At 42.3% G+C, this 25,041-nt stretch overlaps 1 protein-coding gene across 2 annotated transcripts in view; it reads left to right on the top strand.

Annotated features, from left to right (window-relative positions):
- LOC121554853 (E3 ubiquitin-protein ligase MYCBP2-like) overlaps nt 1-25,041 on the top strand; it is a 323,061-nt gene that overhangs the window by 129,681 nt on the left and 168,339 nt on the right. The window contains exons 17-22 of one of the 2 annotated variants that reach the window (XM_045212139.1): nt 3,430-3,516; nt 13,418-13,537; nt 22,788-22,869; nt 23,064-23,181; nt 23,598-23,802; nt 24,229-24,382. In XM_045212139.1, the coding sequence (XP_045068074.1) occupies nt 3,430-3,516; nt 13,418-13,537; nt 22,788-22,869; nt 23,064-23,181; nt 23,598-23,802; nt 24,229-24,382 (766 nt within the window). Of the gene's footprint in view, nt 1-3,405; nt 3,517-13,417; nt 13,538-22,787; nt 22,870-23,063; nt 23,182-23,597; nt 23,803-24,228; nt 24,383-25,041 lie in introns of both variants that reach the window. The other variant, XM_045212140.1, reaches the window with a different exon arrangement.

Raw genomic sequence — 25,041 nt, 5'->3', positions numbered from 1 at the left:
CAAATGTACATGGAGCTCAGTATGTTCAGTCTTTTATACAAAATATGCCCAAATCGGCTCTAACAGGTAGATTATCTGACACTCAAGAAGAAGGTCTGATCTCATTATTACTGAAACAGGATACAAGTGGAAAATATAAAGATCCAGTCCATTTACAAAATTGGAGGCCCCTTACACTTCAGTGTTGTGATGCAAAAATCCTAGCAAAATGTATAGCGCATAGAATTAAAAAGGTATTGTCGGATATTATTCATTCTAATCAGACAGGCTTTTTACATGGAAGATACATTGGATATAATATAAGGCAAGTATTGGATACAATAGAACACTATGGAAAATATGGGAAACCAGGCCTGCTATTCATAGCAGACTTCGAAAATTTGATAAAGTTCGACTGGGGTTTATATATAAATGCCTGGAGCATTTCAATTTTGGAGAATCTCTTATAAAATGGGTCAAAATCATGTTTAGTAACCCTAGGTGTAAAATAGTAAATAATGGCTATTTCTCAGAAAGTTTTAAACTGTCAAGAGGAGTGAAACAAGGTTGTCCACTATCGACATATCTATTTATTGTGGCCATTGAGATGTTAGCTATTAAAATCAGATCCAATAATAATATCAGAGGATTAGAAATACAAGGCTTAAAAACAAAGGTGTCATTGTACGCTGATGATTAATGTTTTCTTTTAAATCCACAACTAGAATCCCTCCACAGCCTCATAGAGGATTTAGATACATTTTCTAACCTCTCTGGATTACAACCAAATTATGACAAATGTACTATATTACGTATTGGATCACTAAAAAATAAAAAAATTACATTACCATGTAGTTTACCAATAAAATGGTCTGATGGTGATGTGGATATACTCGGAATACATATCCCAAAGGAAATAAATGATCTCACTTCAATATATTTTAATAGAAAGTTAGCAAAAATAGATAAGATCTTACTACCATGGAAAGGAAAATACCTGTCAATTTGTGGAAAAAACACCCTGATTAACTCTTTAGTATTATCCTAGTTTACCTATTTGCTTATGGTCTTGCCTACGCCTAGCGAACAGTTTTTTTTATTATATGAGAAAAAAATATTCAATTTTATTTGGAACGGCAAGCCAGACAAAATTAAAAGGGCATATTTATATAATGAATATGAATTCGGAGGACAGAAATTATTAAATATTAAAGCATTAGACCTATCACTAAAAGCTTCAGTCATACAAAAGTTATACTTAAATCCGAACTGGTTCTCAAACAAATTAGTAAGATTGTCTCACCCAATGTTCAAGAAAGGCCTTTTTCCCTTTATTCAGATTACAACCTCTCAAATATATATCTTATAATCTCTCAAATATCACTATTTCTAAAACAAGCCATAGAAAGTTGGTTGCAATTTCAATTTAATCCTCCAGAAACGACAGAACAAATAATGCAACAAATATTGTGGTTAAATTCAAATATACTAATTGACAAAAAACCTTTATTTTTTGACAGAATGTTTAAAAAAGGTATAATCTTCGTAAATGATATCATCGGTAGGACTGGTGGAGACATGCAGCTAACAAAAACATATGGAAATGTCTGCTCTACCCAAAATTACAACCAAATAATTGCAGCCTTACCGCAAAAGTGGAAGAGGAAAGTGGAAGGGGGAGAAAGTAAGGAACTTGTCTGTCGGCCTTGCATTAAAGAACATAATTGGTTAAGGAAAACTGTGATAAATAAAAAAAGTATATCAGTTTCACTTAAGGACCAAAGGATTGACAGCCGTCCCATATAGATTGCAAAATAGTTGGGAAGAGATCTTTGACGTACCGATCCCATGGCATAGTGTTTATGAACTGACACGCAAAACGACACCGGATTCAAAAATTAGAATCTTTCCATTGAAATTATTATATACAATTCTTGCTACCAATAGAATGTTATTTATATGGGGGATACAATCTTCCCAGGTCTGCAGATTTTGCTGTGAAGAGACAGAATCATTAGATCATTTGTTTTGGTTCTGTCCATTTGTAGCTTGTTTTTGGACACAGGTCCAGGAATGGCTAAAGGATTGCAATATTTACCTGGAGCTAACCTTGCAGATAGCATTACTGGGTGATCTGAAAAGTCATAGTCAATCAATCAATAATATAATAATACTTTTAGCACAATCTGTAGAAGCAATGAGAATAGAAAGGTTCAGAACTTTTGTAAAACATCACAGTACGGTTGAAATATATATGGCAAATAGAAATCCTATATGGATGGTGTTAAGAGATAGATGGGAGGTATTGAATGGAGTTGAAGGATGGGACTAATAACAAATAACAACAAATAATAACAAAGATAGCTAATAATGTAAGCATACTGTGTCCATAATAAGTATATAGGTTGTATGTTGGGAGCTTTTGGGAAAGAGCATAGTTAGAAATATATGGCATATAGAAGCAAACCGGATGGACATCATGAAAATGATCGGAGAGGTTGAGAGTAGAAGAAGTTCAGGAGCAAAGTAAAAGAAAAAAGAAATATATATATATATATATATATATATATATAATAGAATTATTGTAAAATTAACTCTGTCCATAAGGTGTAGATAGTAAGTATAGACCGGAAGTAGAGGCCTGGGCATTGTTGTTCACTAATTTACTCCAAGTAGGGAAAGGATGGTGGGGTTGAAAAGTAATAAAGGGGAGTATATCAGTTTCACTTAAAAAAAAAAAAAAAAAAGTATATATAAAAAATAAAATAAAAAAAAAGTATATAAAAAAAAAAAAAAAGTATATATAAAATAAAATAAACATGGGGGATTGGAAGTGATGCAGACAATTACATTGATAGAAGATACAATCTATCTGCAATATTAAGCTGATCCATTCCCCCAGAAAAAAAAAAAAAAAAGCTCAAGGTAGAAGCTGCCCCTTCAGTTTACCCTCCCCCGATCCTAATTTGAACGATTAGGGGGTGAAACGGTAGCCTTGGAATTAAAAAGTGAATCACACTATGTTACACTATTGTTTCACTTCACGAATCCCGTCTGACATTGCCGTCATTGCATCCGTTTGTACTCACGTCTGCAATGAATAAAACAAATGTGTAATTGGATCACACCATCAGACCAACCAGCCCATCATTTCTGAGAGGATTTTCTAACTGGGCCAGGTGCCTTTCTATTAGGAGGAATGACACACTGAATTAGTAATGTGAAACAATAGTGAGATAAAGTGGGATTCAGTTAGGATTTCGAGGTTAGTGAAACTGTAAACTGACCTCATATCAGTTTCAAGGCAAAGAGTTTACTTAATTCTATTCCATGTATAGACACATCACTTCTCCATCATTCATCCATGTTGTGTGTTGTCTCTGTCTCTCCTCCTCCTCCTGGTTCTCTCTTCGGTGTGTGTTTCAGCTGTGCCTGTCCCTCCCCCCCCAGGAGTCAACATTGAGGAGCACATCCAGATCCGGCAGGAGGAGAAACGCCAGCGGATCAACCGCCGACACCGGCTGGAGGAGGGACAAGGTACGGACTAGGAGGGGATAGGTGCTAGGGGAAGGTGTGTGTGTTTTTGTTTGGGGAGCAGAAAAGGCAGAGGATCAAATATCGGTATATGGTTACATTGGTGTGTGTGGGTTTGTGGGTGTCGGCAGGTAAGGGTTTGGGGGGTTGAGGGTGTGTGTGTTGATGGGTGGATTGACCTGATTGGTATGATAGCTGTGTGGGGCCATGAACAATATGGGCAGGGGAAGACAGTGGAATGGTAAACAAAACTCTTTAACTCTTTCTTCTATTTCCAATAGACCATTCAGTACTCTGACCCTGTCATTGCAATGATTTTGGGTTTCCCATATTTCCTTATTGTGCCGTTGTGATCCACTTTTTCGAGCTGAAAGACAGCCAGATCTTACCCATGATGTTGCACAACGATTTAAGTCAATAAGTAAATGTTTTAGTGAAATTATAATATATTTTAGCTTGAAGTGACAAATCCAAACTGCCCACTTTGTGCAAATCCGTGTGAATGCAGTGTCTCTTCCTATGATATGACATACAAGTTCTTTTCAGCTACGTTTCGTTTCAGGGCTGGGTTTTATTTGAATGTTACCACCCACCAACATTGCAGGTGTTTCTGATTAATAAACAATGCCAAGTTATTCCTCTTCGCCACTGAGACTAGCCAAACTGCCTAGTGTCCACTTGGCCGCCTGAGCCGTGGAGCAAATTAAAATGGGGGGTGCATCTTTTTCTTTTTTTCTTATCACATTGTATACTTTGTCAATTTGCACTTACTTTTGAGCTAGTCTGTATAAAAAAAATATATATATAAAAAAATATATATATATATATATACAGTGGGGAAAAAAAGTATTTAGTCAGCCACCAATTGTGCAAGTTCTCCCACTTAAAAAGATGAGAGAGGCCTGTAATTTTCATCATAGGTACACGTCAACTATGACAGACAAAATTAGGGAAAAAAATCCCGAAAATCACATTGTAGGATTTTTAATGAATTTATTGGCATATGATGGTGGAAAATAAGTATTTGGTCAATAACAAAAGTTTCTCAATACTTTGTTATATACCCTTTGTTGGCAATGACACAGGTCAAATGTTTTCTGTAAGTCTTCACAAGGTTTTCACACACTGTTGCTGGTATTTTGGCCCATTCCTCCATGCAGATCTCCTCTAGAGCAGTGATGTTTTGGGGCTGTCGCTGGGCAACACAGACTTTCAACTCCCTCCAAAGATTTTCTATGGGGTTGAGATCTGGAGACTGGCTAGGCCACTCCAGGACCTTGAAATGCTTCTTACGAAGCCACTCCTTCGTTGCCCGGGCGGTGTGTTTGGGATCATTGTCATGCTGAAAGACCCAGCCACGTTTCATCTTCAATGCCCTTGCTGATGGAAGGAGGGTTTCACTCAAAATCTCACGATACATGGCCCCATTCATTCTTTCCTTTACACGGATCAGTCGTCCTGGTCCCTTTGCAGAAAAACAGCCCCAAAGCATGATGTTTCCAACCCCATGCTTCACAGTAGGTATGGTGTTCTTTGGATGCAACTCAGCATTCTTTGTCCTCCAAACATGACGAGTTGAGTTTTTACCAAAAAGTTATATTTTGGTTTCATCTGACCATATGACATTCTCCCAATCCTCTTCTGGATCATCCAAATGCACTTCAGACGGGCCTGGACATGTACTGGCTTAAGCAGGGGGACACGTCTCGCACTGCAGGATTTGAGTCCTGGCGGCGTAGTGTGTTACTGATGGTTGGCTTTGTTACTTTGGTCCCAGCTCTCTGCAGGTCATTCACTAGGTCCCCCCGTGTGGTTCTGGGATTTTTGCTCACCGTTCTTGTGATCATTTTGACCCCACGGGGTGAGATCTTGCGTGGAGCCCCAGATCGAGGGAGATTATCAGTGGTCTTGTATGTCTTCCATTTCCTAATAATTGCTCCCACAGTTGATTTCTTCAAACCAAGCTGCTTACCTATTGCAGATTCAGTCTTCCCAGCCTGGTGCAGGTCTACAATTTTGTTTTTGGTGTCCTTTGACAGCTCTTTGGTCTTGGCCATTGTGAAGTTTGGAGTGTGACTGTTTGAGGTTGTGGACAGGTGTATTTTATACTGATAACAAGTTCAAACAGGTGCCATTAATACAGGTAACGAGTGGAGGACAGAGGAGCCTCTGAAAGAAGAAGTTACAGGTCTGTGAGAGCCAGAAGTCTTGCTTGTTTGTAGGTGACCAAATACTTATTTTCCACCATAATTTGCAAATAAATTCATTAAAAATCCTACAATGGGATTTTCTGGATTTTTTTTCCTCAATTTGTCTGTCATAGTTGACGTGTACCTATGATGAAAATTACAGGCCTCTCTCATCTTTTTAAGTGGGAGAACTTGCACAATTGGTGGCTGACTAAATACTTTTTTTCCCCACTGTATATACACAGTGGGGAGAACAAGTATTTGATACACTGGCAAATTTGCAGGTTTTCCTACTTACAAAGCATGTAGAGGTCTGTAATGTTTTTCATAGGTACAGTTCAACTGTGAGAGACGGAATCTAATACAAAAATCCAGAAAATCATATTGTATGATTTTTAAGTAATTCATTTGCATTTTATTGCATGACATAAGTATTTGATCATCTTCCAACCAGTAAGAATTCTGTCTCTCACAGACCTGTTAGTTTTTCTTTAAGAAGCCATCCTGTTCTCCACTAATTACCTGTATTAACTGCACCTGTTTGAACTCATTACCTGTATAAAAGACACCTGTCAACACACTCAATCAAACAGACTCCAACCTCTCCACAATGGCCAAGACCAGAGAGCTGTGTAAGGACATCAGGGATACAATTGTAGACCTGCACTAGGCTGGGATGGGCTACAGGACAATAGGCAAGCAGCTTGGTGAGAAGGCAACAACTGTTTGCACAATTATTAGAAAATGGAAGAAGTTCAAGATGACGGTCAATCACCCTCGGTCTGGGGCTCCATGCAAGATCTCACCTCGTGGGGCATCAATGATCATGAGGAAGGTGAGGGATCCGCCCAGAACTACACGGCAGGACCTGGTCAATGACCTGAAGAGAGCTGGGACCACAGTCTCAAATAAAACCATTAGTAACACACTACGCCGTCATGGATTAAAATCCTGCAGCACACGCAAGGTCCCCCTGCTCAAGCCAGCGCATGTCCAGGCCCGTCTGAAGTTTGCCAATGACCATCTGGATGATCCAGAGGAGGAATGGGAGAAGGTCATGTGGTCTGATGAGACAAAAATAGAGCTTTTTGGTCTAAACTCCACTCGCCGTGTTTGGAGGAAGAAGAAGGATGAGTACAACCCCAAGAACACCATCCCAACCGTGAAGCATGGAGGTGGAAACATCATTCTTTGGGGATGCTTTTCTGCAAAGGGGACAGGACGACTGCACCATATTGAGGGGAGGATGGATGGGGCCATGTATCGCGAGATCTTGGCCAACAACCTCCTTCCCTCAGTAAGAGCATTGAAAATGGGTCGTGGCTGGGTCTTCCAGCATGACAACGACCCGAAACACACAGCCAGGGCAACTAAGGAGTGGCTCCGTAAGAAGCATCTCAAGGTCCTGGAGTGGCCTAGCCAGTCTCCAGAACTGAACCCAATAGAAAATCTTTGGAGGGAGCTGAAAGTCCGTATTGCCCAGCGACAGCCCCGAAACCTGAAGGATCTGGAGAAGGTCTGTATAGAGGAGTGGGCCAAGATCCCTGCTGCAGTGTGTGCAAACCTGGTCAAGACCTACAGGAAACGTATGATCTCTGTAATTGCAAACAAAGGTTTCTGTACCAAATATTAAGTTCTGCTTTTCTGATGTATCAAATAGTTATGTCATGCAATAAAATGCAAATTAATTACTTAAAAATCATACAATGTGATTTTCTGGATTTTTGTTTTAGATTCCGTCTCTCACAGTTGAAGTGTACCTATGATAAAAATTACAGACCTCTACATGCTTTGTAAGTAGGAAAACCTGCAGAATCGGCAGTGTATCAAATACTTGTTCTCCCCACTGTATCTGGGGAAGGGTACCAACAAATGTCTGCAGCATTGAAGGTCCCCTAGAACACAGTGGCCTCCATCATTCTTAAATGGAAGAAGTTTGGAACCACCAAGACTCTTCCTAGAGCTGGCCGCCCGGCCAAACTGGGCAATTGTGGAGAAGGGCCTTGGTCAGGGAGGTGACCAAGAACCCGATGGTCACTCTGACAGAGCTCCAGAGTTCCTCTGTGGAGATGGGAGAACCTTCCAGAAGGATAACCATCTCTGCAGCACTCCACCAATGCGGCCTTTATGGTAGAGTGGCCAGACGGAAGCCACTCATCAGTAAAAGGCACATGACAGCCCGCTTGGAGTTTGCCAAAAGGCACCTAAAGGACTCTCAGAACATGAGAAGCAAGATTCTCTGGTCTGATGAAACCAAGATTGAACTATTTGGCCTGAATACCAAGCGTCACGTCTGGAGGAAACTTGGTTCCATCCCTACGGTGAAGCATGGTGGTGGCAGCATCATGCTGTGGGGATGTTTTTCAGCGGAAGGTACTGGGAGACTAGTCAGGATTGTGGGAAAGATGAGCGGAGCAAATTATAGAGAGATCCTTGATGAAAACCTGCTCTAGAGTGCTTAGGACCTCAGACTGGGGATAAGGTTCACCTTCCAACAGGACAACGACCCTAAGCACACAGCCAAGACAACGCAGGAGTGGCTTCGGGACAAGTCTCTGAATGTCCTTGAGTGGCCCAGCCAGAGTCCAGACTTGAACCTGATTAAACATGGAGAAACCTGAAAATAGCTGTGCCGCGATGCTCCCCATCCAACCTGACAGATCTGCAGAGAAGAATGGGAGAAATTCCCCAAATACAGGTGTGCCAAGCTTGTAGCGTCATACCCAAGAAGACTCTAGGCTGTAATCGCTGCTAAAGGTGCTTCAACAAAGTTCTGAGTAAAGGGTCTGAATACTTATCTAAATATGGTATTTAATTTTTGTATTTTCTTTATACATTTGTAAAAATGTTGTACTTTTTTTTTTTTTGCCTTGTCATTATGGGGTATTGTGTATAGATTGAGGGGAAAACATGTTTTAATCCATTTTAGAATAAGGCTATAACTTAACAAAATATGGAAAAAGTCAAATGGTCTGAATACTTTCCGAATGACAGCTATCAGTGCCCTATTTGTTGATGTTTATCAACTCCACGTGGAAATTCCCACTCCCAATTCGTGAATATGTTCAAGTAGCCTTTGTCATTCTTTGGAGTTGGAATGTAAATGTGTATTTTCTCTCTAGGACAGGAAATTGCTTAAAAATAGTAGCTGTAACTTCCTCTGATTTCAACATAAATTGTTTTACTTTTAAATTCATAATATGCAGTGTATAGCCATTGATTCTTGAAGAATATAACTTATAAATGCCTCAATTGTCTAACCCCATCAGAACCGAAAATATAAGCTTGTTCTACTCCTTTGTTTGCAAAGGATGCAATTGTAAACAAACACTGAATAGCTTAAAAACATGGTTAAGACTATAATTTTTATCTCAGAGATGGTCAGTCCTTGCATCCATAGGTCTGTCTATGAATTTGACAGTGGTTACATTTATCCAGCCCCATCCCCCAGATGTGTACCGAAACAGTGGCGTGGTGACCGCTTTGCAAGTTTTTGAACTGCAGATTGCCCCTTTAAGTAAAGATCCCTTCTAAATAGGTTTCCTCTCTCTGGTGCATTAGTATAAATACAAAAGACAAACCGAAGGAGAGAGAATAAGAAACAATTGGGAGTCTATTAAGTTAATTCTTCTTTTGCTTTGGCACTAGAGTCCTTGGACGGCGACACTACTTTTGTTAAATAAAAATCTATATCACAGTCCAACTCGATTGAACAACACTCTCTAAGCAGCAGAGTAGATTTCTTACAGCGGCCGTCGACTGACACAGCATAATTAGATGCAGGTGAAACTGCAGGCGTTGTCAAAGCGCCTCGCCTCAAACAACAAGCAGACTATATTATGGGATTGATAGATCAGTAAGGAGAGAAGAGAAGTTGTGACGGATAGACTTCCGACACCGATTGCGCTTATTTCATGTCATCCTAGACGTCGGTGGAGGCTTTCAAATTAGTATTTATAGCCACCAATGAAATGATTTAAGTATTTTTTTTATCCGAACAGGGCACATTTAAAATATCCTTCATGGATAATCACTAATTGGTATAAATAGATGGTTTATGTGCCCTGTAGTTATATTTGGAAGCAACAAATTAAAGGTGCAATATGCTGTGCCATTTCCTGGTTGCTAAAATTCTAGTAGTTCTCCTAATTTCAGTTTGTGACAGAACAAGTAATCTATAGTGTGTAGAATCATTGTACCATCTAAACCCCTGTGAAATACTGTATCTTTTCAAAACCAAACATTTTGTATTTTCAGCTTTTTGAAGCTGGTGTACAAAACCAAAAGGAGAAGACGAAAAAACTAAATTTAAGAACTGGAAACATAGAAATAGCGCACATAGAACAGATCCACCAGTTCTTAGACTTGCTTTCAATGAGAATTACAGATCTATAACTCACATCTATAACTCACAAACGTACTGCAAATTGAGAAATCATGTGACTAAACTGAATAAAAATAAGAAGAAACTACACTATGAAACAAAGATAAATGACATAAAGCATGACAGTAAAAAGCTTTGGATCACCTTAAATGAGATTTTGGCCAAAAAGACAAACTAAGCTCCATCATTCATTGAATCAGATGGCTCATTCATCACAAAACCCACTGATATTGCCAACTACTTTAATTATTTTTTTTCATTGGCAAGATTAGCAAATTTAGGCATGACATACCAGCAACAAACACTGACACTACACATTCAAGTATATCTGACCAAATTATGAAAGACAAGCATTGTAATTTTGAATTCCGTAAAGTAAGTGTGGAAGAGGTTGAAAAGATGATTGTCGATCAACAATGACAAACCACCGGGGTCTGACAACTTGGATGGAAAACTACTTAGGATAATAGCGGACAATATTGACACTCCTATTTGCCATATCTTTAATTTAAGGCTGCTAGAAAGTGTGTGCCCTCAGGCCTGTACTAAGAATAGTAAAGCCCCCTTTACTGGCTCAAATAGCCGACCAATCAGCCTACCAACCGTTAGTAAACTTTTGGAAAAAATTGTGTTTGATAAAATGCTATTTCACAGTAAACAAATTGACAACATACTTTCAGCACGTTTATAGGGAAGGACATTCAACAAGCACAGCACTTACACAAATGACTGATTGGCTGAGAGAAATTGATGATAAAAATATTGTGGGGGATGTTTTGTTACACTTCAGTGCAGCTTTTGACATTATCGATCATAGTCTGTTGCTGGAAAAACGTATGTGTTATGGCTTTACACCCCCTGCTATATTGTGGATAAAGAGTTACCTGTCTAACAGAACACAGGGGGTGTTCTTTAATGGAAGCCTCTCCAACATAATCCAGGTAGAATCAGGAATTCCCCAGGGCAGCTGTCTAGGCCCCTTACTTTTTTCAATCTTAACTAACGACATGCTTTGAGTAAAGCCAGTGTGTCCATGTAAGCGGATGACTCAACACTATACACATCAGCTACCACAGCGACTGAAATGACAGCAACACTTAAAAAAGAGATACAGTTAGTTTCATAATGGGTGGCAAGGAATAAGTTAGTCCTAAATATTCCAAAAATGTAAAATATTGTATTTGGGACAAATCATTTTCTAAACCCTAAACCTCAACTAAATCTTGTAATTAATAATGTGGAAATTGAGCAAGTTGAGGAGACTAAATTGCTTGGAGTAACCCTGGATTGTAAACTGTCATGGTCAAAAAATATTGATACAACAGTAGCTAGGATGGGGAGAAGTCTGTATAATAAAGCGCTGCTCTGCATTCTTAACAGCACTATCAACAAGGCAGGTCCTACAGGCCCTAGTTTTGTCGCACCTGGACTGCTGTTCAGTCGTGTGGTCAGGTGCCACAAAGAGGGACTTAGGAAAATTGCAATTGGCTCAGAACAGTGCAGCACGGCTGGCCCTTGGATGTACACAGAGAGCTAACATGAATAATATGCATGTCAATCTCTCCTGGCTCAAAGTTGAGGAGAGATTGACTTCATCACTACTTGTATTTGTGAGAGATATTGACAGCTGTCTGTTTGAACTACAGGCACACAGCTCAGACTCCCATGCATACCCCACAAGACATGCCTCCAGAGGTCTCTTCACAGTCCCCAAGTCAAGAACAGACTATGGGAGGTGCATAGTACTACATAGAGCCATGACTACATGGAACTCTATTCCACATCAAGTAACTCATGCCAGCAGTAAAATTTGATTTAAAAACAGATACAAATACACCTTATGGAACAGTGGGGACTGTGAAGCAACACAAACATAGACACATGCATGTAAACACACGATAACATACGCACTATACACACATGTACACATGGATTTTGTGTTATAGATATGTGGTAGTAGAGTAGAGGCCTGAGGGGGCACACTTAATATGTTGTGAAATCTGTTATGAATGTATTGTGATGTTTTTAAAATGTAAAACTGCCTTAATTTTGCTGGACCCCAGGAAGAGTAGCTGCTGCCTTGGCAGCCACTAATGGGGATCCATAACAAATACAAATACAAATACTTTCCTATGTGAATTTGGTCGGGTTGCCCTAAAAGTAACATATTGCAGCTTTAAGATGCTGTAGAGGAAAATGCAGATGGAAGATGTAAAAGATACCACAGTCCCACTATTCTTAATCGGGATTAATAATACGTCAAACTGGTTTACCCATTAGGATTATTCTATACTAAGATCTTTCCCTCTTCTACCCTAATTTCTCCCCCACAACTGATGGTTCTGAGGTTGAGAGCAGGGGAATGTGTAGGTATTGATATTGAATAGAAAATAATACTGAGGGAGTATAGATTTTCTGAAGAATGTCTCTTAAAGGTCAAATATAGGATATTATGCTACTATAGAGGTAAAGCATCAAGGGGAGAGGGTGTGTTCTTGTACCCCTATTTTTGCACTCCTCTTGAAAAGTTACTCTATACTCTAGAGAGCAATGTCTCTCCAACCCCATTGGACTCATTCAGTCAGGCCAATTATTCAACCCTATCCAACAGAACCCTGGTCCATGGACTGGTGTGTGAGGTATATGCTGACTATTCCAGCAGTTAGTTAGTTTGTTACTTAGTTTATAAAATGAGGAAGACCATAGCATGTCAGTCCGTGGTATAAGATGGGATCAATAAACACCGTTCTATGTTCACTGTAATGCATGGGCCTTCATCCTCCCTGTTCCTCTCACCAATCACTATGACCTCTGAAACAATAAGAATCCTATGAAAGCCAATGGCCCCCTAAATTCACATTAAACTTTTATACAGAACAGGTATGACAGTATTTTCAGAACTTTTTAAAAATACATTCAGCTGGAAAGAACTGCACTAAGCCCTGGATTATGTTGCTGTGTAGTTAGGCGTCATAGGCACCTGCAAGTGATACGCCACATTGAAATTGAGCATGGAGCAATTGAAACAACCCCCACAAAAAGAAAGGTCCTGCTCTGTTTGAGGTTTGGAGAGTTTTTTTACCTTCTTTTTTACCTTCTTTTCACATGCCTTCATTACCTTTCCTTCCTTCTCTCCCTTCTTTTTTTCTTGGAATCACTTGCTTATTCCAGCTTCCTTCTCCAGGACTGTCGGTGTTCCGATCCTAAGACACCCATCTCTGAAGCTGCAAACGGAGTTCTCTCCCTCTTTCTTAACCCCTACCCTCTCTCTCTCCTGCCTGCTCCCTCCTTCCCCCTCTCCACCTGACTGATGGCCTGTTCACCTTTACAGACGGGAGCAGCGAGCGAGTGGAGAAGGACCCCCATAAGATCACCACCTACCCCCCGAGGGTGGTGCATTTCGACTGCGAGATGACAGCTGTGCAGGTCAGCTGCGGCTTCCACCATTCAGGTAGGTCCCCCGGCCACTTCCTGTCACTCACTCCCTGCTTCTTCTTTGATCTCTTCTTCGGTGGTCTTTGATCACAAGAGGAAGACTGTGTTGATGAGTGTTTTCTGGCCACATATCAAATAACCACAGGTCATAAAGGTATTTCAATAAAAACTGTTAAAGGAATTTACCCTTCACTAAGCCCCGCCCCTTTTGTTACTGTTGCTACCTCGGTCAACATTTCCCCGGGAAACTCAATTCCCCATTCAAACTATTTGAGAAAACCCCTGAGAATGATATCAAACTGTGTTCTAATACACAATGAAATTAAACACAAACTAACCATTGCTAATCAGAAGACTCTTGGGTATGTGGCGGACTCATTACAATTGCTTCACAGGAACTTGGTAAAATGACGTTTGTAGTGTGGCTAGCCACTGGATGGCTGTGAATGCACCATCCACATGCGGTCAAAGCTGCTAACTTTTGGACCAAACTAGTGCTCTTAAGTCATATCCTTCTATCGACAGCAGATGAGAGTTGTATTCATAATCAAGCTAACTTAGCTAGCTAACATACATTTGGAGAAAACATGTTATATTACCTGGCTAGCTAGCTTCCTTTAGCAGCATTTGTATTGGTGGTCAATGAGACAGAGCTAGCTAACCAGCTAGCAAACAATGGAACAGATTTGAAAAATACTCCATCAATAGGCTCTGCATTTTAGGACTCACAGTCGCAAGTACATATTACCTCAACTACCTCAACTAGCCGGTGCCCCCGCACATTGACTCTGCAACGGTACCCCCCTGTATATATAGCCTCCCTACTGTCACTTTATTTTACTTCTGCTCTTTTTTTTCTCAACACTTTTTTTGTTGTTGTTTTATTTTTACTTTTTTTTTGTTTAAAATAAATGCACTGTTGGTTAAGGGCTGTAAGTAAGCATTTCACTGTAATGTCTGCACCTGTTGTATTCGGCGCATGTGACCAATACAATTTGATTTGATTTGATTTGAAGTGAGTGTTGGAGCTCATGGTAAGAATTTTGACCGCACCTTGCGGTTGATACCATTCTCTTTTATGTTTTACTTTGTAAAAATAAGCTTACAGGACTGTTTTATTACTGTAACTATATGACTAATCAAATGTATTGTAAGGGAAATTAAACATTATATGTGTTGCAGTATGCCTTTAGAATAATGCAAACATATCCTTGACTCTTTCTAAGTGGGAAACAAACAATGCCAGTCAGCCTGTATAGCCGGACCATCAAAACTACACCTAAACTATACCAAAAAGAATTTTACACATAATAAGAGTTAGCCTATAGACAATATTAAATTGACAATCTGATGAGTGACAATATTAGGCCTATCAGTTGTCAAATTGAACAAAAAGACATGGGCGCATCTTGTAATTGACAGATGCAGGGAAATTGAGCATCACTTTATCAAATCCGCAAACATTTAGATTTCTATATAGTATCAGAAAGAGCATATTCTGCTGTTTCTATGACACTTACTTTTGTCAAATAACTCAAAATTCAAGAGGTGCAGCTCTATTTACAAATTTTACTTTTTCCAATAATAGCTGTGCTGTCCATGCATTCAGCACATGACCACTCGAACGGCAGCATTGCTCTGGCTACTAAGCAAAAACTAGTAACATAATAAAATTAAAATATTATATTCTGTCGTCAATAGATGAATGGCTTCAATGAACTGTTAGGGGTGAAGGGGATGATTGAATTTAGAACACTAGTGTAATGATGAGGAATTGTGGGCGTTGTGGACAGTCTAATTATTTTATTATGAAAGGCTGGAAATGGTATATAATTCCCCTCAGAGTCAAATCAGACACTGAGTACAACATACAATGTGTGTAGTTCACAATGTCAAGCCGAACCAAACGAATAGACGCACTGACAGCATTGCAAATGCTGCAGAATTTAGATGAGTTTAAGTCGGATGGAGGATTGGATATAAAAGTCTTCATCTGATTCTGATGTTTACTTCGAGCCTCCGCCTCCGATGCCTGAGCCTCGCTGCAGAAAAACCAGAACAGAGCCAACTGAGATAATGATCCCAACTGCCACGGTGAGACAGTCTGGGAGGGATGGCACGGTTTGGTAGAAAAGTATGACGAGTTTATGTGACATGCAGATGTTGAAGCACATCAGAGATGTTGCTCATACGTACAGAAAAGGAAACAGTACGTGGGACATGTCTATGGATGAACTCTAAGCATTTATTGCACTCTTGTATGTCCGCGGGGCATACGGCGGAAAGAGTTTGGATGTGGAGTCATTTTGGTTTGATAGGTAAGGGGTGGACTTTTTCAGAGATACCATTTCACGCAACAGCTTCAGAGAGATTATGCGACACCTGCACACTTAACAAGGCCCAAGAAAACTGTGTGCAGTGCAACCGATTTGTTTGTGGGGCTTGCGCACACAAAGCCCCAAAGCTGTGTGCTGACTGTGGACCCGAAGCATAAAGACACGACAAGATTGATTCATGCTTAAATGCACGCATATAAGTGCACAATACAGTGTCGATTACAATCAACAAAATACTTATATTGTATCTTGTCATGAATATATTTCCACAAATATTTATTTATGCAATTCATCCTTTACAATTCATGATCTGGTACTTTTGTTTAGCAATACTGCAAATAATTTCACCTGTGCACCTGGCTGGTTATATGTTTATCTTTTCCGTTTCTACTTTGTCTAAATACCCTGTAACTGGACTTTATTAATTACTATAACTCTATTACTAATCAAATCTACAAATAGAGTTGATCAAATGGATTACACTGTAATGTTTTTATTGTAAGGGAAATTAAGATAGGCTAGAGGTCTACATTTTTTCTAGGACTTTGTAGAATTATACAAAACATACAATTGACTCTATCTAAACAAATATAGTTGAAGTCAGAAGTTTACATACACTAAGTTGACTGTGCCTTTGAACAGCTTGGAAATTTTCAGAAAATGATGTCATGGCTTTAGAAGCTTCTGATAGGCTAATTGACATCATTTGAGTCAATTGGAGGTGTACCTGTGGATGTATTTCAAGGCCTACCTTCAAACTCAGAGCCTCTTAGCTTGACATCATGGGAAAATCAAAAGAAATCAGCCAAGACCTCAGAAAAATTATTGTAGACCTCCACAAGTATGGTTCATCCTTGGGAGCAATTTCCAAACGCCTGAAGATACCACATTCATCTGTACAAACAATAGTATGCGAGTATAAACACCATGGGACCACGCAGCCGTCATACCGCTCAGGAAGGAGACGCGTTCTGTCTTTTAACGTACTTTGGTGTGAAAAGTGCAAATCAATCCCAGAACAACAGCAAAGGACCTTGTGAAGATGCTGGAGGAAACAGGTACAAAAGTATCTATAGCCACAGTAAAACAAGTCCTATATCGACATAACCTGAAAGGCCACTCAGCAAGGAAGAAGCCACTGCTCCAAAACTGCCATAAAAAAGCCAGACTATGGTTTGCAACTGCATGTGGGGACAAAGATCATACTTTTTGGAGAAATGTCCTCTGGTCTGATGAAACAAAAACAGAACTGTTTGGCCATAATGAACATCGTTATGTTTGGAGGAAAAAGGGGGAGCCTTGCAAGCCAAAGAACACCATCCCAACTGTGAAACACGGGGGTGGCAGTATCATGCTGTGGGGGTGCTTTGTTGCAGAAGGGACTGGTGGACTTCACAAAATAGATGGCATCATGAGGAAGGAAAATTATGTGGATATATTGAAGCAACATCTCAAGACATAAGTCAGGAAGTTAAAGCTTGGTCACAAATGTGTCTTCCAAATGGACAATGACCCCAAGCATACTTCCAAAGTTGTGGCAAAATGGCTTAAGGACATCAAAGTCAAGGTATTGGAGTGGCCATCACAAAGCCCTGACCTCAATCCTATAGAAAATGTGTGGGCAGAACTGAAAAAGTTTGTGCGAGCAAGGAGGCCTACAAACCTGACTCAGTTACACCAGCTCTGTCAGGAGGAATGGGCCAAAATTCACCCAACTTATTGTGGGAAGCTTGTGGAAGGCTACCTGAAACGTTTGACCCAAGTTAAACAATTTAAAGGCAATGCTACTAAATACTAATTGAGTGTATGTAAACTTCTGACCCACTGGGAATGTGATGAAATAAATAAATAATTTGCTCTACTACACTGCTCAAAAAAATAAAGGGAACACTTAAACAACACAATGTAACTCCAAGTCAATCACACTTCTGTGAAATCAAACTGTCCACTTAGGAAGCAACACTGATTGACAATACATTTCACATGCTGTTGTGCAAATGGAATAGACAACAGGTGGAAATTATAGGCAATTAGCAAGACACCCCCAATAAAGGACTGGTTTTGCAGGTGGTGACCACAGACCACTTCTCAGTTCCTATGCTTCCTGGCTGATGTTTTGGTCACTTTTGAATGCTGGCAGTGCTTTCACTCTAGTGGTAGCATGAGACGGAGTCTACAACCCACACAAGTGGCTCAGGTAGTGCAGCTCATCCAGGATGGCACATCAATGCGAGCTGTGGCAAGAAGGTTTGCTGTGTCTGTCAGCGTAGTGTCCAGAGCATGGAGGCACTACCAGGAGACGGGCCAGTACATCAGGAGACGTGGAGGAGGCCGTAGGAGGGCAACAACCCAGCAGCAGGACTGCTACCTCCACCTTTGTGCAAGGAGGAGCAGGAGGAACACTGCCAGATCCCTGCAAAATAACCTCCAGCAGGCCACAAATGTGCATGTGTCTGCTCAAACGGTCAGAAACAGACTCCATGAGGGTGGTATGAGGGCCCGACGTCCACAGGTGGGGGTTGTGCTTACAGCCCAACACTGTGCAGGACCTTTGGCATTTGCCAGAGAACACCAAGATTGGCAAATTCGCCACTGGCGCCCTGTGCTCTTCACAGATGAAAACAGGTTCACACTGAGCACGTGACAGACGTGACAGAGTCTGGAGATGCCGTGGAGAACGTTCTGCTGCCTGCAACATCCTCCAGCATGACCAGTTTGGCGGTGGGTCAGTCATGGTTTGGGGTGGCATTTCTTTGGGGGGCCGCACAGCCCTCCAAGTGCTCGCCAGAGGTAGCCTGACTGCCATTAGGTACCGAGATGAGATCCTCAGACCCCTTGTGAGACCATATGCTGGTGCAGTTGGCCCTGGGTTCCTCCTAATGCAAGACAATGCTAGACCTCATGTGACTGGAGTGTGTCAGCAGTTCCTGCAAGAGGAAGGCATTGATGCTATGGACTGGCCCGCCCGTTCCCCAGACCTGAATCCAATTGAGCACATCTGGGACATCATGTCTCGCTCTATCCACCAACGCCACATTGCACCACAGACTGTCCAGGAGTTGGCGGATGCTTTAGTCCAGGTCTGGGAGGAGATCCCTCAGGAGACCATCCGCCACCTCATCAGGAGCATGCCCAGGCATTGTAGGGAGGTCATACCGGCACGTGGAGGCCACACACACTACTGAGCCTCATTTTGACTTGTTTTAAGGACATTACATCAAAGTTGGATCAGCCTGTAGTGTGGTTTTCCACTTTAATTTTGAGGGTGACTCCAAATCCAGACCTCCATGGGTTGATACATTTGATTTCCATTGATAATTGTTGTGTGATTTTGTTGTCAGCACATTCAACTACGTAAAGAAAAAAGTATTTAATAAGATTATTTCATTCATTCAGATCTAGGATGTGTTATTTTAGTGTTCCCTTTATTTTTTTTGAGCAGTGTATTATTCTGACATTTCACATTCTTTAAATAAAGTGGTGATCCTAACTGACCTAAGACAGGGAATTTTTACTAGGATTAAATGTCAGGAATTGTGCAAAACTGAGTTTAAATGTATTTGGCTAAGGTGTATGTAAACTTATTTTTTTAAATAAATGCAACATGCAACAATTTCAAAGATTTGACTGAGTTACATTTCATATAAGGAAATCAGTCAATTGAAATAAATTCAATAGGCCCTAATCAATGGATTTCACATGAGTGGGAATACAGATATACGTCTGTTGGTCACAGATACCTTCAAAAAAAAAGTAAGGGCGTGGATCAGAAAACCAGTCAGTATCTGGTGTGACCACCATTTGCCTCATGCAGTGTATAGAGTTGATCATGCTGTTGATTGTGGCATGTGGAATGTTGTCCCACTCCTCTTCAATGGCTGTGCAAAGTTGCTGGATATTTGCGGGAACTGGAACACACTGTCATACACGTCAATCCAGAGCATCCCAAACATGCTCAAAGGGTGACATGTCTGGTGAGTTTGCAAGCCATGGAAGAACTGGGACATTTTCAGCTTCCAGGAATTGTGTACAGATGGGGCCGTGCATTATCATGGTGAAACATGAGGGGATGGCAGCGGATGAATGGCACGACAATGGGCCTCAGGATCTCGTCACAGTATATCTGTGCATTAAAAAATTGCCATCGATAAAATGCAATTTTGTTTGTTGTCCATAGCTTATGCCTGCCTATACCATAACCCCACCATGGGGCACTCTGTTCACAAAGTTGACATCAGCAAACCGCTCACCCACACAACGCCATACATGCTATCTGCTGTCTGTCCGGTACAGTTGAAACCGGGATTAATCCGTGAAGAGCACACTTCTCCAGCGTGTCAGTGGCCATCGAAGGTGAGCATTTGCCCCCTGAAGTTGGTTAAGACGCCAAACTGCAGTCAGCTCAAGACCCTAGTGAGGACGACCAGGTGAGCTTCCCTGAGACAGTTTCTGACAGTTTGTGCAGAAATTAAGTTGTGCAAAAACCCACAGTTGTGCAACCCCAGAGTTTCGTCAGCTGTCCCGGTGGCTGGTCTCAGATGATCCCGCAGGTGAAGAAGTCGGATGTAGAGTTCCTGCGGTTGTGTTCCTGCGGTAGTGAGGCCGGTTGGACGTGCTGCCACATTCTCTAAAATGACGTTGGAGGTGGCTTATGATATAGAAATGAACATTAAATTATCTGGCAACAGCTCTGGTGGACATTCCTGCAGTCAGCATGCCAATTGCACTCTCCCTCAAAACTGGCATTGTGTTGTGTGACAAAACTGCACATTTTAGAGTGGCCTTTTGTTTTGGCTCCAGCACAAGATGCACCTGTGTAATGATCATGCTGTTTAATCAGCTTCATGATATGCCACACCGGTCAGGTGGATGGATTATCTTGGCAAAGGAGAAATGCTCACTAACAGGGATGTAACCACATTTGTTGACAAAATCTTAGAGAAATAAACCATATGGAACATTTCTGGGGTCTTTTATTTCAGCTCATAAAACATGGAACCAACACTTTACATGTTGCATTTATAGTTTTGTTCGGTATATTTCCACAAATATTTCTACATGCAATTAATCCTTTACAATAGTTTATGCACTATTTATCAAGTGTTGGTGCTCATGTTTGCACACCATCAGGTTGATAGGTGTCACGTTTGTTGAAGGACGGACCAAGGCGCAGCGTGATATGCATACATGTTTATTATACCGAATAAACACAACGACAAAACAACAAACTAAACGAGACGTGAAGTCCAAGGTAGACATAAACAACATACCTTACACGGAACAAGATCCCACAACTAGACTGTGCCAATTGGCTGCTTAAGTATGGTCCCCAATCAGAGACAACGAGCGACAGCTGCCTTTGATTGGGAACCACACCGGCCAACATAGATCCACACATACTAGTATATACAACATAGAAAACGCACAACAAAGAATATACACACCCTGACTCAACATTTAAGCGTCCCCTGAGTCAGGGCGTGACAGTACCCCCCCCCCCCCAAGGTACATAACTAATTCCAAACATAACAGGGTAGGGGCCGGGTGGGCATTTCCGCCTCGGAGGCGGATCCGGCTTGGGGCGTGACGACCTCTCACTCTCCGCCTCCCTGTTGCGCCCCTGGTCTGGTCTGGACCTCGGCGCGCTACTTCCCCTCTCCTTTCTCCCACGATACGCCAGGCCCTGTCTGGACCCTGGTGTGGGAGACCCCGAACCTGGAGAGGGGCTGACGTCATGGTCTGGACTGGAGCCGCTGACCGGAGCTGGACTGGGCACCGGTGGAGCGTACTGCTCTGGCTCCGGAGTGGAGCAGCTGACCGGAGCTGGTTCAGGCACCGGTGGAGCGGACTGCTCTGCCTCCGGAGTGGAACAGCTGACCGGAACTAGATCAGGCACCGGTGGAGCGGACTGCTCTGTCTCCGGAGTGACCAGGCACCGGTGGAACGGGCACGGGCCGTGCCAGACTGGACAAACGCACCACAGGCTTGGTGCGAGGGGCAGGAACGGGCCGGGCCGGACTGGCGACGCGCACCACTGGCTTGGTGCGAGGAGCAGGGCCGGGCTGGCGACGTGCACCACAGGCTTGGTGCGAGGGGCAGGAACGGGCCGGGCCGGACTGGCGACGCGCACCACTGGCTTGGTGCGAGGAGCAGGACCGGGTCGGGCCGGGCTGGCGACGCGCACCACTGGCTTGGTGCGAGGAGCAGGACCGGGTCGGGCCGGGCTGGCGACGCGCACCACTGGCTTGGTGCGAGGAGCAGGGTCGGGCCGGGCTGGCGACGCGCACCACTGGCTTGGTGCGAGGAGCAGGGTCGGGCCGGGCCGGCGACGCGCACCACTGGCTTGGTACGAGGAGCAGGAACAGGCCGGGCCGGGCTGGCGACGCGCACCACTGGCTTGGTGCGGGGAGCAGGAACGGGCCGGACTGGACTGGCGACACGCACCACTTGCTTGGTGCGAGGAGCAGGACTGGGTTCCTTTATTAACCCCTGTTCCTTCTGCTGCCTAACCAGCTCCTCTCGCCGTGCCTCTACACCTTCCTTCTCCCTTCTAGCCTCCTGTAGCGCCTCCCTCTGACCGAATACCTCCTGCTCCCTCTGAACCAATAGCCCCCGTAATCTAGACTGTGCCAATAGGCTGCTTAAGTATGGACCCCAATCAGAGACAACGAGCGACAGCTGCCTCTGATTGGGAACCACACCGGCCAACATAGATCCACACATACTAGAGTATTCAACATAGAAAACACACAACAAAGAATATACACACCCTGACTCAACTTTTAAGCGTCCCCTGAGTCAGGGCGTGACAATAGGCATCTGATGAATATGCTAAATGTACACAACACATTGCGATAAGTGATATTATGTGGTATTTAACATGTAATGATGATGTTATGAAATGGGTTTTTCTCTGGTCCTGTCCTGTAGTGGTGCTGATGGAGAATGGGGATGTCTATACGTTTGGCTACGGTCAGCATGGTCAGCTTGGACACGGAGATGTCAACCTAAGGTAACTACTGACACACACGTACACAAATTATTAGTAAACAGACGATAAAGAAATACATTTAATTTATAATGCAGTACAATCATGTAGTCCCTTGATGTTTAGCCTCACAGTTTGGTAGTAAAGGCTGTCCTTGAACCTGGGTATTAACTCTGTATTTCTCTCTCTCTTTCCCCCCTTTCTATGTGTCTGTGTAGGGGATCTCCCACACTGGTGCAGGCTCTCCCAGGTCCGAGTGTCCAGGTGACAGCTGGTAGTAACCACACGGCCGTGCTCCTCATGGACGGGCAGGTCTTCACCTTCGGCAGCTTCTCGGTACACCACGCAGCTCTATGCCTCTACCTTTTCAAATACTTTTTTACACAGATGTGATTTTTCTCTCAGACTTTTTTCCTGATTAACTAGAACCATTGAATTGTATCTAACCCAAACCAGAACCCCTAGTTTTCCTTATTGACCTTGTTGTAATGGTAATATCTTTGCAATGTTACTTTGTCCATTGCTTAAATTCTTATTGAATACATAGAGATTAATAATGTATCGTATTTGAAATGCTGGTGACCACAGAATGAGGATACTGACTTTTCTTCTCTGTCTTGTTGTCTGATCATGGTTGTTTTACCTACTTTTGTTGAATGTGGTGATTTGTAAGTCATTCTAAATAAGATGACTGACATGACTAAATTACTAAAATGACTGTAAGGACTGAAATGAAATACATGTCTCCACAGAAAGGGCAGCTGGGTCGGCCAATCCTGGACATGCCCTACTGGAACGCCAAGCCCTCCCCCATGCCCAACATTGGTGCCAAGTACGGCCGCAAGGCCACCTGGATCGGGGCCAGCGGCGACCAGACCTTCCTGAGGATAGACGAGGCCCTGATCAACTCACACGTCCTGGCTACTTCCGAGATCTTCGCTAGCAAAGACATCATCGGTAAGTTGCACGCCCTCTGCTCACTAAGGTCCTAACCTTAATCTGAGATCAGGACTCATATTAATAAAGCGTCTCAAATTAGTAATGCTGATCTAGAAGTGTAGATCTTAATAAATGAGATTCCATGGACAGGTGGGACCTGATCCTACAATAGCACTGCTACTCTGAGATGCTTTGTGAATACAGGCCTTGTGCACAACTTCCATTGACAGAAATGTATGATTCACATGCAAGTTAGGATTGGTCCTTTACTCAAAACCTCTTTATGTGGAAATGTCTTATTTTGTGTGAAGATATTATACACAAGAATATATAATATTTAGATTAAACAATAAAGATGTCCAATGCCATTTTAGCCTCAAAATTCCACACAATGAAAATAGTGCATTAGCCTTTAATTAACCTTTCTTCTTTGTGTCCGACCAGGCTTAGTCCCCACCTCTGTGTCGGAGCCCCCTCCCTTTAAATGCCTGCTCATCAACAAGTTGGATGGCAGCTGCCGCACCTTCAACGACTCAGAGCAGGAGGACCTGCAGGGCTTCGGCCTCTGTCTCGACCCCGTCTACAACGTCATCTGGAGGTCAGACTTTCTCTTTATTTCAATCTTTAGCACTCTCTCGCGCGCGCTCCCTCTCCCTCCCTCTTTCCCCTTCTGAGTTCAGCTGCGTCTTTGTAACACACCCTATTCTCCATATAGTGCACTATTACCGTTTTCACACTACCGAGCTGAAACTTACTGGGTAACCTGGTTACCATAATTGCTGGAAAGGGCAAAGGGGAAAATAGAAAGTAGAGCCAGATCAGTACGGTTAGGGTCGGCCCTATAGTGGGAATCTAGCATGAACTATATGGGGAGTATGGTATCATTTGTGACTCACTGTCACGGGATAATGTGCTTTTAAATGTGACCGACAGGAATTACAAAACCGCTTTGTTTTTGTTTCACTGTAAAGAAGAGTACTGGAGGGAGTATCAAACAGTGAGAGGTAGTTTGTTCTCTTTGATTCAAAAATACAATAATATAATTGATCAGGGGCCTATTTTGCAACGTTTAATACTCTTTAGAGAATTGTACGGCTGGGCTGTAGGCTATATTGTATTTAACTTTATAAACCAGGGAGTTTGGATCCTGAATGCTGATTGGCTAAAATAGCATTTCAGCCGTGTGTATATGAAGCGATATACCACAGGTATGACGCAATAATACTTGTTTACTGTTCTATTTGAAGTTTCACTGTG

The sequence above is a fragment of the Coregonus clupeaformis genome, chromosome 40, assembly GCF_020615455.1.
Source record: "Coregonus clupeaformis isolate EN_2021a chromosome 40, ASM2061545v1, whole genome shotgun sequence".
NCBI classification, from domain to species: Eukaryota; Metazoa; Chordata; class Actinopteri; order Salmoniformes; family Salmonidae; genus Coregonus; species Coregonus clupeaformis.
Note: the sequence above shows the minus strand (reverse complement) of the source record. Positions and strands in the feature narration are given on the sequence as shown.